The following is an 18355-nucleotide window of genomic DNA, read 5'->3' on the forward strand; positions in this document are numbered from 1 at the left end:
CTATACATCTCAAGGTATACATATGTACACACACACAGACATATGCATATATACACATGTACATAATTCATACTGTCTGCCCATATTCATTCCCGTCGCCACCCCGCCACACATGAAATGAAAAACTCCTCCCCCCACATGTGCACGAGGTAGCACTAGGAAAAGACAACAAAGGCCACATTTGTTCACACTCAGTCTCTAGCTATCATGTACAATGCACCGAAACCACGGCTCCCTTTCCACATCCAGGCCCCAGAAAACTTTCCATGACTTACCCGAGACGCTTCACATATATATATTTATTCCTTTCATTTTGCACTGTCGCTATCTCTCACATTAGCGAGGAAGCGCAAGTTTTTTTATTTATTTTGCTTTGTTGCTGTCTCCCGCATTAGCGAGGTAGCGCAAGGAAACAGATGAATTTATTAAAAAAGGTGTGACTGTATTATTGACTGGTTGGTAAGGTTATTTAATGTATGTATGACTCTTGGTGAGGTGCCTGAGGATTGGCGGAATGCGTGCATAGTGCCATTGTACAAAGGCAAAGGGGATAAGAGTGAGTGCTCAAATTACAGAGGTATAAGTTTGTTCAGTATTCCTGGTAAATTATATGGGAGGGTATTGATTGAGAGGGTGAAGGCATGTACAGAGCATCAGATTGGGGAAGAGCAGTGTGGTTTTAGAAGTGGTAGAGGATGTGTGGATCAGGTGTTTGCTTTGAAGAATGTATGTGAGAAATACTTTGAAAAGCAAATGGATTTGTATGTAGCATTTATGGATCTGGAGAAGGCATATGATATAGAGTTGATAGAGATGCTCTGTGGAAGGTATTAAGAATATATGGTGTGGGAGGCAAGTTGTTAGAAGCAGTGAAAAGTTTTTATCGAGGATGTAAGGCATGTGTACGTGTAGGAAGAGAGGAAAGTGATTGGTTCTCAGTGAATGTAGGTTTGCGGCAGGGGTGTGTGATGTCTCCATGGTTCTTTAATTTGTTTATGGATGGGGTTGTTAGGGAGGTGAATGCAAGAGTTTTGGAAAGAGGGGCAAGTATGAAGTCTGTTGGGGATGAGAGAGCTTGGGAAGTGAGTCAGTTGTTGTTCGCTGATGATACAGCGCTGGTGGCTGATTCATGTGAGAAACTGCAGAAGCTGGTGACTGAGTTTGGTAAAGTGTGTGAAAGAAGAAAGTTAAGAGTAAATGTGAATAAGAGCAAGGTTATTAGGTACAGTAGGGTTGAGGGTCAAGTCAATTGGGAGCTAAGTTTGAATGGAGAAAAACTGGAGGAAGTAAAGTGTTTTAGATATCTGGGAGTGGATCTGGCAGCGGATGGAACCATGGAAGCGGAAGTGGATCATAGGGTGGGGGAGGGGGCGAAAATTCTGGGAGCCTTGAAGAATGTGTGGAAGTCGAGAACATTATCTCGGAAAGCAAAAATGGGTATGTTTGAAGGAATAGTGGTTCCAACAATGTTTGAGATGTTTGAGGACAATGTGTGGTGTGAGGTGGTTTGATCGAGTAAGAAACGTAAGGGTAAGAGAGATGTGTGGAAATAAAAAGAGCGTGGTTGAGAGAGCAGAAGAGGGTGTTTTGAAATGGTTTGGGCACATGGAGAGAATGAGTGAGGAAAGATTGACCAAGAGGATATATGTGTCGGAGGTGGAGGGAACGAGGAGAAGTGGGAGACCAAATTGGAGGTGGAAAGATGGAGTGAAAAAGATTTTGTGTGATCGGGGCCTGAACATGCAGGAGGGTGAAAGGAGGGCAAGGAATAGAGTGAATTGGATCGATGTGGTATACCGGGGTTGACGTGCTGTCAGGGCAAATTTTTCTTCTCCTTGGAAGCATGCATTTATACATCCCATCCCTAAGAAGGGTGACCATTTTGACCCCTCTAACTATCACCCTACTGCTTTGACATCTACTATTTCCAAAGTTTTTGAATCCATCCTCAACTCTCATCTCTTTAAACACCTTGAAGATCACAGCCTTCTCTCTGATTACCAGTATGGCTTCCATAGGGCAAGATCCACTGGTGATATTCTTTCCTATCTTACTACTGTCTGGACATCATCCCTGAAAGATTTTGGAGTCATGTGTAGTTGCCCTTGACATATCTAAGGCTTTTGACAGGGCATGGCATTGGGGTCTCCTCTTTAAGCTCTCCTCTTTTGACTTCCCTCCCTCACTTTGCTCCTTCATATCTAGTTTCCTTTCTAGCCAGTCTATCTCTGTGGTTGTTGGTGGATCAGCCTCCCCACTTTTCCCATCAACAGCAGTGTCCCTCAAGGTTCTGTCCTGTCCTCTACACTTTTTTTCCTTGTTTTCAATGATTTCCTATCTTCCACAAATAATTCCAATGCACTCATATGCTGATGACTCAATACAGCATTCATCCACATCTTTCAATTCTGCTCCCCCTTCTCTCATACAAACTACATCTCGTCTTAACACAGCTTTCTTAATAAATTCAGACTTGGACAGGATATCTCAGTGGGGTAGACAAAATCTTGTTAAGTTTAATGCCTCCAAAACCCAATCTCTACCCATCTTTCTATTGAAAACTCCTCACAACTCTCGTCTCTCCTTTGATGGTTCTGTAATTCCACCTCTTGACTCAATGACTTGGTATTAGTGTAACATCCACCCTTTCCTGGAAACCCCACATTACAGGAATAACTAAGTCTGCCTCTAAGAAACTGAGTGTCCTATTTAGAGGTCAAAACTACTTCTCTTCGGAACAGTTGCTCCATATATACAAGAGACTGATTCATCCTCGAATGGAGTACTGCTCTCATAGTTGGGGGTTCTAGCTTTGTATACTTACTTAACAGAGTCGAAAGCAATCCGACTTATAAACTGTTCCAGGCTAACTTCCGAACTTGACCCCCTAACCCCACACCACAATGTTGGTTCACTTTCCCTCTTATACAGGTATTTGGTTTTGCTCCCAAGAGCTTGCTGCTTGTGTGCCCCACCACTAGCTAGACCAGACAATACTTGGCAAGCTGCTGCATTACATGATTATTGTGTGGCCAACAGCAACTCAAGGGTGGGCCATTTTGATACCTCCTTCTTTCCCTACACTTTGAAGCTTTGGAACTCTCTACCCTCTCATGTCTTTCCCAATAACTATGACCTGGCACATTTTAAGACAGGTCTTTCACTTCCTCCAAAATTTGTAAATACTTTCCCTTGTCTTTTCTTTTCTATTTCATAATTCTCTCTTATATTTCAATTAAGGCCTGGCCTTGATGTGGACTTTTGTCCATGATGAGCCTTTAAAAAAAGTGACAACATACACTAAAAAAAAAAAGAGGGTTATTCATAACAAACTTCTTATACATCTACGATTGACTAAGCTCCATTTTAGACCAATGAGGATGGTTAGATTTTGAATGTCAGGATTGCAAAAAAGTATATGATACCACATAAAAGGGAGATAACGAAACTGGGTCGGGCAGAATTAAGGAGGAACTTTTCACTGGATGGGAAATTACCTTAATGGAAAGGAACAAAAGATGAACGGCAGAAAAGCTTTCTTGAAGTGGTTTGCTCCTGGGAACACAGCTCTTCCTTATCAATGTAAATGACTTGCCAAAAGGACTTATACCTGAGTATGTTTGCAGACAATACCAAAGTCATCATGGAAGTAAAGTGGTTGTCTCTCTAGGAATCTGGGTGTCCTATTTAGATGCTGAAATTTCTTTTCTTTTGAACAGCTGTTATTTTCATACAAAGGACTGATTTGTCCTTGTATGAAGTACTGCTCTCAGATCTGGAGTGGTTCTAGCTTTGTGATCTTGCTTGACAGAGTTGAGTCAAAAGCAGTCTGATTTATAAACTTCCTAGACTACCTTTAAAACTTAACCCACTTGCCCTATGCTACAATGTTGCCTCACTTTCCCTCTTCTTTCTTTTTCTTTCTTTCAAACTATTCGCCATTTCCCGCATTAGCAAGGTAGCATTAAGAACAGAGGACTGGGCCTCAGAGGGAATATCCTCACCTGGCCTCGTTCTCTGTTCCTTCCTTTGGAAAATTAAAAAAAACGAGAGGGGAGGATTTCCAGCTCCCCGCTCCCTCCCCTTTTAGTCGCCTTCTACGACACGCAGGGAATACGTGGGAAGTATTCTTTCTCCCCTATCCCCAGGCCCTCTTCTATAGGTATTAATTTGGTTTTTGTTTCCAAGAACTGGCTGCTTTGTGTGCCCTATCACTAGCTAGACCATGAGATACTCTGCAAGCTGCTGTATCTCGTGATTATTGTGTGGCTGCTAGCAACTCGAGGGTGGGCTGTTTTGATGACTGTTTCTTTACCTACCCTTTGAGGGTTTGGAGCTCTCTACCTTCTTATGAATTTCCCAGTAACTATAAGCTGGCACATTTTAAAAGAAAGGATTTTGTAAATACTTATCCTTGTTTCCTCTATCTCCCTTTCATAATCCTCTCCATGTTTCAATTACGGCCCATACTTCATGTGGACTTTTGTCTGTGACTGGAGCCTCCAATGTGAAAAAAAAACTTGCAATGGGACTGAGACAAACTCCAAAGTTGGAGTGAAATATGGATGATGAAATTTTACCCGAGTAAATGCAAAGCAAAGAGGATAGAACACAGCAAAAAAGACCAAGATACTGATATTACTGAACAGAAAATAAGCTGGAGGAATGTGTGTGTGTGAGAGAGACTTGTTAGTCTAGCACTGTAGCTAACTTGTTGTTAGGTCTCCACCTTGGAAGGAGTGTAAAAGAGACAAACCATCTGTTGGTAAATATTAGAACTGCAATCCAACACAGGCAATGGGAATATATTTAGCAAACTGTTCACATCAAATTGTTGACATTTTGAGGGGTGAAAATGGGAGGAAGAGGTGTCAAAAGGAAACAATTACAAGAATAAAATCAGATCTTAATGTGGGTATAGACGCAGAGCAAAAGAGTCCTAAGTTCCAAATAATTTGGGAATATTATGTCAAGATGAGAAAACAGATGTCAAGATGTCAGAAAAGATGATAGGTGGTAGAGTGTCCCGCAGTGTATCGAGACAGACTTCCCCAGAACTTTTTTTAAAGGGGAAGTAAATGTTTATAGTTGTGTTACTGGAGTGATAGTTTTCATACATGGTGCTTTGACAAGAAAATAGTGAAATTGAAAAAATGTAGCTTAGACATTGAAGCTTATTGATACAGTGGTTAAATTGATGAGAACTACTATTGACGTTTGTGTAAATAAATTAAACATTTCCTTTTTCCATGGCCAGAGGTTGAACCATTATGTGACATTCATTTTTTCATTTTATTTCAAGCTAGAAGTTTCAGTTTTCTAAATTGTTTCTTACATTTTTCACATGTATATATATGTATGTGTGTGTGTGTGTGTATGTGTGCGTGTGCGTGTGTATGTGTGTGTATGTGTATATATATATATGTATATTATCCCTGGGGATAGGGGTGAAAGAATACTTCCCACGCATTCCTCGCGTGTCGTAGAAAGCGACTAGAGGGGACGGGAGCGGGGGGCCAGAAATCCTCCCCTCCTTGTATTTTTTTTAACTTTCTAAAATGGGAAACAGAAGAAGGAGTCACGCAGGGAGTGCTCATCCTCCTCGAAGGCTCAGACTGGGGTGCCTAAATGTGCGTGGATGTAACCAAGATGTGAAAAAAGGAGAGATAGGTAGTATATTTGAGGAAAGGAACCTGGATGTTTTGGCTCTGAGTGAAACGAAGCTCAAGGGTAAAGGGGAAGAGTGGTTTGGGAATGTCTTGGGAGTAAAGTCAGGGGTTAGTGAGAGGACAAGAGCAAGGGAAGGAGTAGCAGTACTCCTGAAACATGAGTTGTGGAAGTATGTGATAGAATGTAAGAAAGTAAATTCTCGATTAATATGGGTAAAACTGAAAGTTGATGGAGAGAGATGGGTGATTATTGGTGCATATGCACCTGGGCATGAGAAGAAAGATCATGAGAGGCAAGTGTTTTGGGAGCAGCTGAATGAGTGTGTTAGTGGTTTTGATGCACGAGACCGGGTTATAGTGTTGGGTGATTTGAATGCAAAGGTGAGTAATGTGGCAGTTGAGGGAATAATTGGTATACATGGGGTGTTCAGTGTTGTAAATGGAAATGGTGAAGAGCTTGTAGATTTATGTGCTGAAAAAGGACTGATGATTGGGAATACCTGGTTTAAAAAGCGAGATATACATAAGTATACTTATGTAAGTAGGAGAGATGGCCAGAGAGCGTTATTGGATTACGTGTTAATTGACAGGCGCGCGAAAGAGAGACTTTTGGATGTTAATGTGCTGAGAGGTGCAACTGGAGGGATGTCTGATCATTATCTTGTGGAGGCTAAGGTGAAGATTTGTATGGGTTTCCAGAAAAGAAGAGTGAATTTTGGGGTGAAGAGGGTGGTGAGAGTAAGTGAGCTTGGGAAGGAGACTTGTGTGAGGAAGTACCAGGAGAGACAGAGTACAGAATGGAAAAAGGTGAGAACAATGGAAGTAAGGGGAGTGGGGGAGGAATGGGATGTATTTAGGGAATCAGTGATGGATTGCGCAAAAGATGCTTGTGGCATGAGAAGAGTGGGAGGTGGGTTGATTAGAAAGGGTAGTGAGTGGTGGGATGAAGAAGTAAGAGTATTAGTGAAAGAGAAGAGAGAGGCATTTGGACGATTTTTGCAGGGAAAAAATGCAATTGAGTGGGAGACGTATAAAAGAAAGAGACAGGTCAAGAGAAAGGTGCAAGAGGTGAAAAAAAGGGCAAATGAGAGTTGGGGTGAGAGAGTATCATTAAATTTTAGGGAGAATAAAAAGATGTTCTGGAAGGAGGTAAATAAAGTGCATAAGACAAGGGAGCAAATGGGAACTTCAGTGAAGGGCGCAAATGGGGAGGTGATAACAAGTAGTGGTGATGTGAGAAGGAGATGGAGTGAGTATTTTGAAGGTCTGTTGAATGTGTTTGATGATAGAGTGGCAGATATAGGGTGTTTTGGTCAAGGTGGTGTGCAAAGTGCGAGGGTTAGGGAAAATGATTTGGTAAACAGAGAAGAGGTAGTAAAAGCTTTGCGGAAGATGAAAGCCGGCAAGGCAGCAGGTTTGGATGGTATTGCAGTGGAATTTATTAAAAAAGGGGGTGACTGTATTGTTGACTGGTTGGTAAGGTTATTTAATGTATGTATGACTCATGGTGAGGTGCCTGAGGATTGGCGGAATGCTTGCATAGTGCCATTGTACAAAGGCAAAGGGGATAAGAGTGAGTGCTCAAATTACAGAGGTATAAGTTTGTTCAGTATTCCTGGCAAATTGTATGGGAGGGTATTGATTGAGAGGGTGAAGGCATGTACAGAGCATCAGATTGGGGAAGAGCAGTGTGGTTTCAGAAGTGGTAGAGGATGTGTGGATCAGGTGTTTGCTTTGAAGAATGTATGTGAGAAATACTCAGAAAAGCAAATGGATTTGTATGTAGCATTTATGGATCTGGAGAAGGCATATGATAGAGTTGATAGAGATGCTCTGTGGAAGGTATTAAGAATATATGGTGTGGGAGGCAAGTTGTTAGAAGCAGTGAAAAGTTTTTATCGAGGATGTAAGGCATGTGTACGTGTAGGAAGAGAGGAAAGTGATTGGTTCTCAGTGAATGTAGGTTTGCGGCAGGGGTGTGTGATGTCTCCATGGTTGTTTAATTTGTTTATGGATGGGGTTGTTAGGGAGGTGAACGCAAGAGTTTTGGAAAGAGGGGCAAGGATGAAGTCTGTTGGGGATGAGAGAGCTTGGGAAGTGAGTCAGTTGTTGTTCGCTGATGATACAGCGCTGGTGGCTGATTCATGTGAGAAACTGCAGAAGCTGGTGACTGAGTTTGGTAAAGTGTGTGAAAGAAGAAAGTTAAGAGTAAATGTGAATAAGAGCAAGGTTATTAGGTACAGTAGGGTTGAGGGTCAAGTCAATTGGGAGGTGAGTTTGAATGGAGAAAAACTGGAGGAAGTGAAGTGTTTTAGATATCTGGGAGTGGATCTGGCAGCGGATGGAAACATGGAAGCGGAAGTGGATCATAGGGTGGGGGAGGGGGCAAAAATTCTGGGAGCCTTGAAGAATGTGTGGAAGTCGAGAACATTATCTCGGAAAGCAAAAATGGGTATGTTTGAAGGAATAGTGGTTCCAACAATGTTGTATGGTTGCGAGGCGTGGACTATGGATAGAGTTGTGCGCAGGAGGATGGATGTGCTGGAAATGAGATGTTTGAGGACAATGTGTGGTGTGAGGTGGTTTGATCGTGTAAGTAACGTAAGGGTAAGAGAGATGTGTGGAAATAAAAAGAGCGTGGTTGAGAGAGCAGAAGAGGGTGTTTTGAAATGGTTTGGTCACATGGAGAGAATGAGTGAGGAAAGATTGACCAAGAGGATATATGTGTCAGAGGTGGAGGGAACGAGGAGAAGAGGGAGACCAAATTGGAGGTGGAAAGATGGAGTGAAAAAGATTTTGTGTTATCGGGGCCTGAACATGCAAGAGGGTGAAAGGAGGGCAAGGAATAGAGTGAATTGGAGCTATGTGGTATACCGGGGTTGACGTGCTGTCAGTGGATTGAATCAAGGCATGTGAAGCGTCTGGGGTAAACCATGGAAAGCTGTGTAGGTATGTATATATGCGTGTGTGGACGTATGTATATACATGTGTATGGGGGTGGGTTGGGCCATTTGTTTCGTCTGTTTCCTTGCGCTACCTCGCAAACGCGGGAGACAGCGTGTAAATAAATTAAACATTTCCTTTTTCCATAGCCAGAGGTTGAACCATTATGTGACATTCATTTTTTCATTTCATTTCAAGCTAGAAGTTTCAGTTTTCTAAATTGTTTCTTACATTTTTCACATGTATATATATGTATGTGTGTGTGTGTGTGTATGTGGTGATGTGTGTGTATGTGTGTGTATGTGTATATATATATATGTATATTATCCCTGGGGATAGGGGTGAAAGAATACTTCCCACGCATTCCTCGCGTGTCGTAGAAAGCGACTAGAGGGGACGGGAGCGGGGGCCAGAAATCCTCCCCTCCTTGTATTTTTTTAACTTTCTAAAATGGGAAACAGAAGAAGGAGTCACGCGGGGAGTGCTCATCCTCCTCGAAGGCTCAGATTGGGGTGCCTAAATGTGTGTGGATGTAACCAAGATGTGAAAAAAGGAGAGATAGGTAGTATGTTTGAGGAAAGGAACCTGGATGTTTTGGCTCTGAGTGAAACGAAGCTCAAGGGTAAAGGGGAAGAGTGGTTTGGGAATGTCTTGGGAGTAAAGTCAGGGGTTAGTGAGAGGACAAGAGCAAGGGAAGGAGTAGCAGTACTCCTGAAACAGGAGTTGTGGAAGTATGTGATAGAATGTAAGAAAGTAAATTCTCGATTAATATGGGTAAAACTGAAAGTTGATGGAGGAGGATGGGTGATTATTGGTGCATATGCACCTGGGCATGAGAAGAAAGATCATGAGAGGCAAGTGTTTTGGGAGCAGCTGAATGAGTGTGTTAGTGGTTTTGATGCACGAGACCGGGTTATAGTGTGGGTGATTTGAATGCAAAGGTGAGTAATGTGGCAGTTGAGGGAATAATTGGTATACATGGGGTGTTCAGTGTTGTAAATGGAAATGGTGAAGAGCTTGTAGATTTATGTGCTGAAAAAGGACTGATGATTGGGAATACCTGGTTTAAAAAGCGAGATATACATAAGTATACTTATGTAAGTAGGAGAGATGGCCAGAGAGCGTTATTGGATTACGTGTTAATTGACAGGCGCGCGAAAGAGAGACTTTTGGATGTTAATGTGCTGAGAGGTGCAACTGAGAGGATGTCTGATCATTATCTTGTGGAGGCTAAGGTGAAGATTTGTATGGGTTTTCAGAAAAGAAGAGTGAATGTTGGGGTGAAGAGGGTGGTGAGAGTAAGTGAGCTTGGGAAGGAGACTTGTGTGAGGAAGTACCAGGAGAGACTGAGTACAGAATGGAAAAAGGTGAGAACAATGGAAGTAAGGGGAGTGGGGGAGGAATGGGATGTATTTAGGGAATCAGTGATGGATTGCGCAAAAGATGCTTGTGGCATGAGAAGAGTGGGAGGTGGGTTGATTAGAAAGGGTAGTGAGTGGTGGGATGAAGAAGTAAGAGTATTAGTGAAAGAGAAGAGAGAGGCATTTGGACGATTTTTGCAGGGAAAAAATGCAATTGAGTGGGAGACGTATAAAAGAAAGAGACAGGAGGTCAAGAGAAAGGTGCAAGAGGTGAAAAAAAGGGCAAATGAGAGTTGGGGTGAGAGAGTATCATTAAATTTTAGGGAGAATAAAAAGATGTTCTGGAAGGAGGTAAATAAAGTGCGTAAGACAAGGGAGCAAATGGGAACTTCAGTGAAGGGCGCAAATGGGGAGGTGATAACAAGTAGTGGTGATGTGAGAAGGAGTGAGTATTTTGGAGTATATATGGAGTGAGTATTTTGAAGGTTTGTTGAATGTGTTTGATGATAGAGTGGCAGATATAGGGTGTTTTGGTCGAGGTGGTGTGCAAAGTGGAGGGTTAGGGAAAATGATTTGGTAAACAGAGAAGAGGTAGTAAAAGCTTTGCGGAAGATGAAAGCCGGCAAGGCAGCAGGTTTGGATGGTATTGCAGTGGAATTTATTAAAAAAGGGGGTGACTGTATTGTTGACTGGTTGGTAAGGTTATTTAATGTATGTATGACTCATGGTGAGGTGCCTGAGGATTGGCGGAATGCGTGCATAGTGCCATTGTACAAAGGCAAAGGGGATAAGAGTGAGTGCTCAAATTACAGAGGTATAAGTTTGTTGAGTATTCCTGGAAATTATATGGGAGGGTATTGATTGAGAGGGTGAAGGCATGTACAGAGCATCAGATTGGGGAAGAGCAGTGTGGTTTCAGAAGTGGTAGAGGATGTGTGGATCAGGTGTTTGCTTTGAAGAATGTATGTGAGAAATACTTAGAAAAGCAAATGGATTTGTATGTAGCATTTATGGATCTGGAGAAGGCATATGATAGAGTTGATAGAGATGCTCTGTGGAAGGTATTAAGAATATATGGTGTGGGAGGCAAGTTGTTAGAAGCAGTGAAAAGTTTTTATCGAGGATGTAAGGCATGTGTACGTGTAGGAAGAGAGGAAAGTGATTGGTTCTCAGTGAATGTAGGTTTGCGGCAGGGGTGTGTGATGTCTCCATGGTTGTTTAATTTGTTTATGGATGGGGTTGTTAGGGAGGTAATGCAAGAGTTTTGGAAAGAGGGGCAAGTATGAAGTCTGTTGGGGATGAGAGAGCTTGGGAAGTGAGTCAGTTGTTGTTCGCTGATGATACAGCGCTGGTGGCTGATTCATGTGAGAAACTGCAGAAGCTGGTGACTGAGTTTGGTAAAGTGTGTGAAAGAAGAAAGTTAAGAGTAAATGTGAATAAGAGCAAGGTTATTAGGTACAGTAGGGTTGAGGGTCAAGTCAATTGGGAGGTGAGTTTGAATGGAGAAAAACTGGAGGAAGTGAAGTGTTTTAGATATCTGGGAGTGGATCTGGCAGCGGATGGAACCATGGAAGCGGAAGTGGATCATAGGGTGGGGGAGGGGGCGAAATTCTGGGAGCCTTGAAGAATGTGTGGAAGTCGAGAACATTATCTCGGAAAGCAAAAATGGGTATGTTTGAAGGAATAGTGGTTCCAACAATGTTGTATGGTTGCGAGGCGTGGACTATGGATAGAGTTGTGCGCAGGAGGATGGATGTGCTGGAAATGAGATGTTTGAGGACAATGTGTGGTGTGAGGTGGTTTGATCGTGTAAGTAACGTAAGGGTAAGAGAGATGTGTGGAAAAAAAAAGAGCGTGGTTGAGAGAGCAGAAGAGGGTGTTTTGAAATGGTTTGGTCACATGGAGAGAATGAGTGAGGAAAGATTGACCAAGAGGATATATGTGTCAGAGGTGGAGGGAACGAGGAGAAGAGGGAGACCAAATTGGAGGTGGAAAGATGGAGTGAAAAAGATTTTGTGTTATCGGGGCCTGAACATGCAAGAGGGTGAAAGGAGGGCAAGGAATAGAGTGAATTGGAGCTATGTGGTATACCGGGGTTGACGTGCTGTCAGTGGATTGAATCAAGGCATGTGAAGCGTCTGGGGTAAACCATGGAAAGCTGTGTAGGTATGTATATATGCGTGTGTGGACGTATGTATATACATGTGTATGGGGGTGGGTTGGGCCATTTGTTTCGTCTGTTTCCTTGCGCTACCTCGCAAACGCGGGAGACAGCGAAAAAAAAAAAAAAAGGAATGAAAATTGTCAGAAGTATGAGGGAGGTTATTTTGGGTAAACATAAAAATTTGCATATGTGGCCTACTCTAAAGTATGGGAAGAAGACAAGGAACTGTAATAACAGAGTGATAGTGGAGGTAAATTTCTCAAGAATTAAATGTGGACCAAGAGGAATGCATAGCATGAGAAATGGGGGTATCAAACAGAAGAGTAAAATGGAGATGGTTTGGGGATATGAAAAAGGTAGGCAGATGAAGGATAACTCAAATAGAATAACAGTAAGGTAAACAAAGGATAGGGAGGGGCGTGGCAGTGTAACAGATGATGTATAGGAAGATGAAAATGAAGTAGGGTCTGCAGCTAACAAGATCAAGAGTCACAAAGAAGAGACTATGAGGACTACCTTGCTGGATTAGGGGATAAAGCGTGTTCAATCATTTACATATTCAGACAGATTTCTGTAGACTTTATGCATATTCTGTACACCTTATGCATATTTCTTGTGAGTAAAATGTTCTCTTTTACAAAGACAAGAGCTCACTAAAGTCATCTTGTAAATTTCAAACATATTTGTGAGGCCAATCCATATCATCATATTTCTACCTTGACCAAGAAGAAATTACTATTTCATACTTTCCAACAATGTTGTATGGTTGCGAGGCGTGGGCTATGGATAGAGTTGTGCGCAGGAGGATGGATGTGCTGGAAATGAGATGTTTGAGGACAATGTGTGGTGTGAGGTGGTTTGATCGAGTGAGTAACGTAAGGGTAAGAGAGATGTGTGGAAATAAAAAGAGCGTGGTTGAGAGAACAGGAGAGGGTGTTTTGAAGTGGTTTGGGCACATGGAGAGAATGAGTGAGGAAAGATTGACCAAGAGGATATATGTGTCGGAGGTGGAGGGAACGAGGAGAAGAGGGAGACCAAATTGGAGGTGGAAAGATGGAGTGAAAAAGATTTTGTGTGATCGGGGCCTGAACATGCAGGAGGGTGAAAGGAGGGCAAGGAATAGAGTGAATTGGAGCGATGTGGTATACCGGGGTTGACGTGCTGTCAGTGGATTGAATCAAGGCATGTGAAGCGTCTGGGGTAAACCATGGAAAGCTGTGTAGGTATGTATATTTGTGTGTGTGGACGTATGTATATACATGTGTATGGGGGGGGGTTGGGCCATTTCTTTCGTCTGTTTCCTTGCGCTACCTCGCAAACGCGGGAGACAGCGACAAAGTATAATAAAAAAAATAAATAATAATAACTTGTGCCATACACAAAATGCAATTCCTGATGTCTATAATTCATACAATTTTTATTTATTTATTTTTTTTTTTTTTTAAACTATTCGCCATTTCCCGCGTTAGCGAGGTAGCGTTAGGAACAGAGGACTGGGCCTTTTTTTTGAATATCCTCACCTGGCCCCCTCTGTTCCTTCTTTTGGAAAATTTAAAAAAAAAAACGAGAGGGGAGGATTTCCAGCCCCCCGCTCCCTCCCCTTTTAGTCGCCTTCTACGACACGCAGGGAATACGTGGGAAGTATTCTTAATCCCCTATCCCCAGGGATAAAATTACACAATTTTTATAGATAACCTTAAATCACAGGAACAAAAGCAAACTTACGTATTACTGTAGCCAATGTTGATGCCAGCAAAGTCTATATTAGGGCAGGAGATGACGAAGGTGAAACAGGAGAGAAGACAGAAGAATGAGAAGATAATGCAAGTCTTGAGGATACCAGAGCACCGCAGTTGGAGCCACTTCACCAGCCAGCCCCCTATCATGGTGCCTCCCCCACCTGCAGGAACCACCACAAACCCTGCAAACACACACAAACCTTAAACATTATTCTTTCTTTTAAGCACTTATCCCTCTATTCTTTACATGATTTTGCACGTGAGAAGACAAGTGGTCTTGGACCTATGATTCAGAGGAAATATTAGTAATGACTCTTTCCTTCTGAAGAGCCAGATTAAAGCTGTACAGTAGAGCTTTCAATTTTGTTAAATAAAGATAACTTCTGTTCATCTATTTTTCAATACTGTACATAAATAAGAATACAGATTAAACAAATGAGAGTCTTTCATAATCAAAAAATTGTAATTCTAGCAAATACAGCTTCTATGACAATAAACAAACAACTTACCAACAAGTAGCGCAGCAAAACTAGCAGGCATGCTGAATTGATTCTCAATAAACTTGGCCATGAAGGTGGCAAACCCAGACATGAGGATACCCTCTGTAGCCCCAGCCAGAGAGAGCATAATGAAGGTTGGATTGACGGCCAGGACTCGTACTGCTTTTGGCAGATCCATCAATCGGCCAAACCCAGCTGACCTAACCCCAACTGAAGCCTCCCTAGATCTGTGAGCCTCAGACACCCTTGCTGCTTTGATAGCTTTGGAGCCTGGTGATAAACCAAAACCACAGCAGAAAAATTTAGTAAGGAAATAATTGTTGCTGAACATGGCAATAGTGGGAAAACTTGTCAAAGAATGTGTTTTGAACATAGCCATCCTTGTTAACAATTGAATTTTCCCTCAATATGACTCCTTATACTAATATCACATTCTATCATACATCCATTATTATGCTTCCATTCCCCATTCGGTGGGAAGGATCAGGTACACATAGTCTCTGCAACATCACTCTTTGCTCTATGTCCAGTGTGTTAATGTGAAACATGAACTTTCGTGTTTATGAAATTTCTTCTTACTTTTCCTGTTTACATATTATGCTAATTTGTCAAAAGACACCAAGGTCTTCAATCATATTACTTTTATACAGAACACGCTTCCATTGCATTTGGTCCCTCATCACTTTAATATCATCTGAATTATCCCTAGCCCTACAAATCTCATATTACTCTATCCATCTCTTCAGTTGTCTACTTCTCCTTCCATCAACTACTGTTCTGTAATGAATTTTCGTTACCAGCCTATTCTCTGCAATGCATTGTTCATGAGCCTACCATTCTTAGATATATTCATCCATGTACCTTCACAATGACTTTTTCACATTATATCATCATATCTTCATTTTCTATCAATCCTCCTAATTTCAACTATATTCCACAAATTATTCCTCTCTATGGCTCTTATTCTTTACCTATACTGACCTCAAGAAACTGGATTTCACATCTGTAGGGTGATGGGTACCCCTTTGTGTAAGCTTCTTGCAAACTCTATATTTCAGTTTTTCCATTCACCACCCCAATTTTTCTCCCTTGTATGATTCTTTAACTTCAGCATTCAAACTATCCTTACTGCTAAACTTCACTTTCAAATATTCAAACTTATCAACAGCTTACAGTTCTTTACCATGCCTAATAATCTTACAATCTGATCTCCCTTCCTTTTCAGTATCACTTTTAGTCACTTTCAGCATCCTACTCCTACACACATCATTGAACTGGCTCATCATTCTTTCCAACTCTGCCTCTAAGGCAGCAAGTAACACAGTATCATCTACATGAAATATCTATAACAACTTCCAATTTCTCTCTCCATGGTTAAGAATTATACTAACTTAATTCTATCTGGTTCAAATCTCATTCCATTCTCTTATAGTTTTTTCTTTCATTCTTGTTCACTGTTTCCTGTGTTAACAAGGAAAAGAAGTACCAGAAACAGACAGTCTCATTTGCTCACATCTATTCTCTAGATGTCATGTGCAATGCACCAAACCACAGCCCTCCAACCATATCCACATCCCAAAGGCCCTTATGAGGTATCAATCAAATGCTTCATATGCCCTATCCATAAAATCAAAAGATATCCATGACTGAATCACTCAAGGTTGACACACTCCTAATCCTAAGTTCATTGCAAACCACTCAATCATACCCCCAATTACTCTCATACACATACATTACTTCTGAATAAAGAACTTGTAACAGGATTCAACAGTTTTCCATGCCCATTACAAAAAGAAAGATCTTTATTAAGTGTTTTCCTATTTGCCTTATCATAAGCCCTTTCTGAATCCATATGTGCAGCATACACCTCTCTCTAAAACTTTCTCCCCTACTTGACTATTGCTAAAATCTGATTTAAACATCCTCTTCCCTTCTGAAACCTAACCTTTTCCTCTCCAACAAGAGGTTCACCAATGCTTTTCACACTATCACTATTCCACTATGCACCTTTCCAACTATGCTAAGGTGACATTTCTTTATAATTCTTACACTTAATAATCATTATACAGTGGGATAATCAGTGCCTTTGTGCAGACATCAAGCACCTGACCAATTTCCCATGCTTCCATACACACTTTTCAGACCTATTCCCTCATAGATTTACCTTCACGATCTTGATCACTGCTCCATCTATGCTTCCAACCTTTCAATTCTTCAATAGCTTTCTCCACTTGTTAAGTTCCTTTTCTGCAATATCCTTCTCTCCCATGTACCTATTTCTCTCTCTCCTTTCATTTATTTCCACTCTCTGGAAACTTGTCTAGCACATTTTCACTCCTTACACACATCTCTCTTCAAGTCTTATACATCTTCCAGAAAAGCTTGTTATTCTCTTCTATGTTCCAATTCATACTTCTTCTGAGATCTTCATTTTGGCTTCCTTTAATTGATATTTACAGTCCTTTTAAATCTTTCATTTCTTATTCTACATTCTTTACATTCCATTCAGAACTATTTTCTGGCAAATCTAAATTCTTCAGTATCTTTTTTTCCTCCACCAACTTTCCCAAATCTTAATTCCTTGCTGTTGTAATCTTAGTCATAAGTAAGGATATCTAAGGATATCTGTTCCAAGGAGGTAATTAGAAGGCAAGGCAAAGAAAAAACATGAATGGAAGAGTTTGAAAAATTGAAAAAAAAGGAAATACAAGGAAAGAAAAAAGCAGTGGGTTGTACATTTAGGAGAGATGATGTCAACCCATAACAGGTTACTTGTGTTAGCACTGGAGTTGGTTCACTTAGTTATAACTCTCTTGACAAACACTGTTATTATGTACTGCACACTTCTCTTGCAACTTCCAGCATAGCACCATCGAACTGCTTCTACATTACCTCCATTTCACTCTAAATAGTCTTGGATCCTTGTTTTCCTATCCTAGAAGGTAAGCTTCATCCTTTCATTCCTCAAAATTTTCTCTTTTATTCTTAAGAAAATGAGACTTTCTCCTGTAAGGTTAGTGTCTTCCATCAAAGTGTACATGATAAAGCACATAGTTGGGGTATAAATTTTTGTTCAGAGATGACAATGACCTGGTAGTCGAGAAGGAAAAGCCATGATGGGCCAAGAGATGAGAATGGATATTGTCCCAGACACCAAGAAGCCGATCCACCACCCGCCAAGCCACAAATCGCTGTTTACATGTAGGCCAAAGCTGAAAAGAGAATATACCGTTCAGTTCTGAAATGATGCAAATTTTAAAGACTACTTTCACATTTTTCCAAAACATTAGAATATGGATTCTCTACATCTTAAATAATTGCAGCAAATAATCCTGTGCATGCTCTATAAAACAAACAATTAGGTGTATGTGGACTTTGTCAGCAAGTTGTATCACATCATGTAAGAAGTCATCCTCAATGAGGCTGCATCATCAGTGTACAGAAAAGAGAACAGCATCATCAAGGACCTTCTTATCAAAAAAGAGCCCATCCACATGCAGAACACAGCCTTAAGAGTTGTAGGAGCCCCACAAAAGAGGTACTAGCATATCAAAATAATAATCAAATACTGCTATATAATAATAATAATTTTTTCTTTTTTTTTTCCCTTTGTCGCTGTCTCCCGTGTTTGCGAGGTAGCGCAAGGAAACAGACGAAAGATATGGCTCAACCCACCCCCATACACATGTATATACATACACGTCCACACACGCAAATATACATACCTACACAGCTTTCCATGGTTTACCCCAGACGCTTCACATGCCCTGATTCAATCCACTGACAGCACGTCAACCCCGGTATACCACATCGATCTAATTCACTCTATTCCTTGCCCTCCTTTCACCCTCCTGCATGTTCAGGCCCCGATCACACAAAATCTTTTTCACTCCATCTTTCCACCTCCAATTTGGTCTCCCTCTTCTCCTCGTTCCCTCCACCTCCGACACATATATCCTCTTGGTCAATCTTTCCTCAC

General features: G+C 41.3%; 1 protein-coding gene across 6 annotated transcripts in view; it reads right to left on the reverse strand.

Annotated features, from left to right (window-relative positions):
• Positions 1–18355, reverse strand: part of Oatp26F (Organic anion transporting polypeptide 26F) — a 166742-nt gene that overhangs the window by 61538 nt on the left and 86849 nt on the right. For all 6 annotated transcript variants that reach the window (XR_011716746.1, XR_011716745.1, XR_011716744.1 and 3 more), the window contains 3 exons: positions 17467–17588; positions 14386–14646; positions 13863–14058 (listed from right to left, as the gene is read on the reverse strand). Coding sequence is in view for 3 of the 6 variants with exons in the window: in XM_071693724.1 (XP_071549825.1) it covers positions 13863–14058; positions 14386–14646; positions 17467–17588 (579 nt within the window). In the remaining 3 variants the exon portion in view is untranslated. The remainder of the gene's footprint in view (positions 1–13862; positions 14059–14385; positions 14647–17466; positions 17589–18355) is intronic.

Source organism: Panulirus ornatus, chromosome 56 (genome assembly GCF_036320965.1).
Source record: "Panulirus ornatus isolate Po-2019 chromosome 56, ASM3632096v1, whole genome shotgun sequence".
Taxonomy (NCBI): Eukaryota; Metazoa; Arthropoda; class Malacostraca; order Decapoda; family Palinuridae; genus Panulirus; species Panulirus ornatus.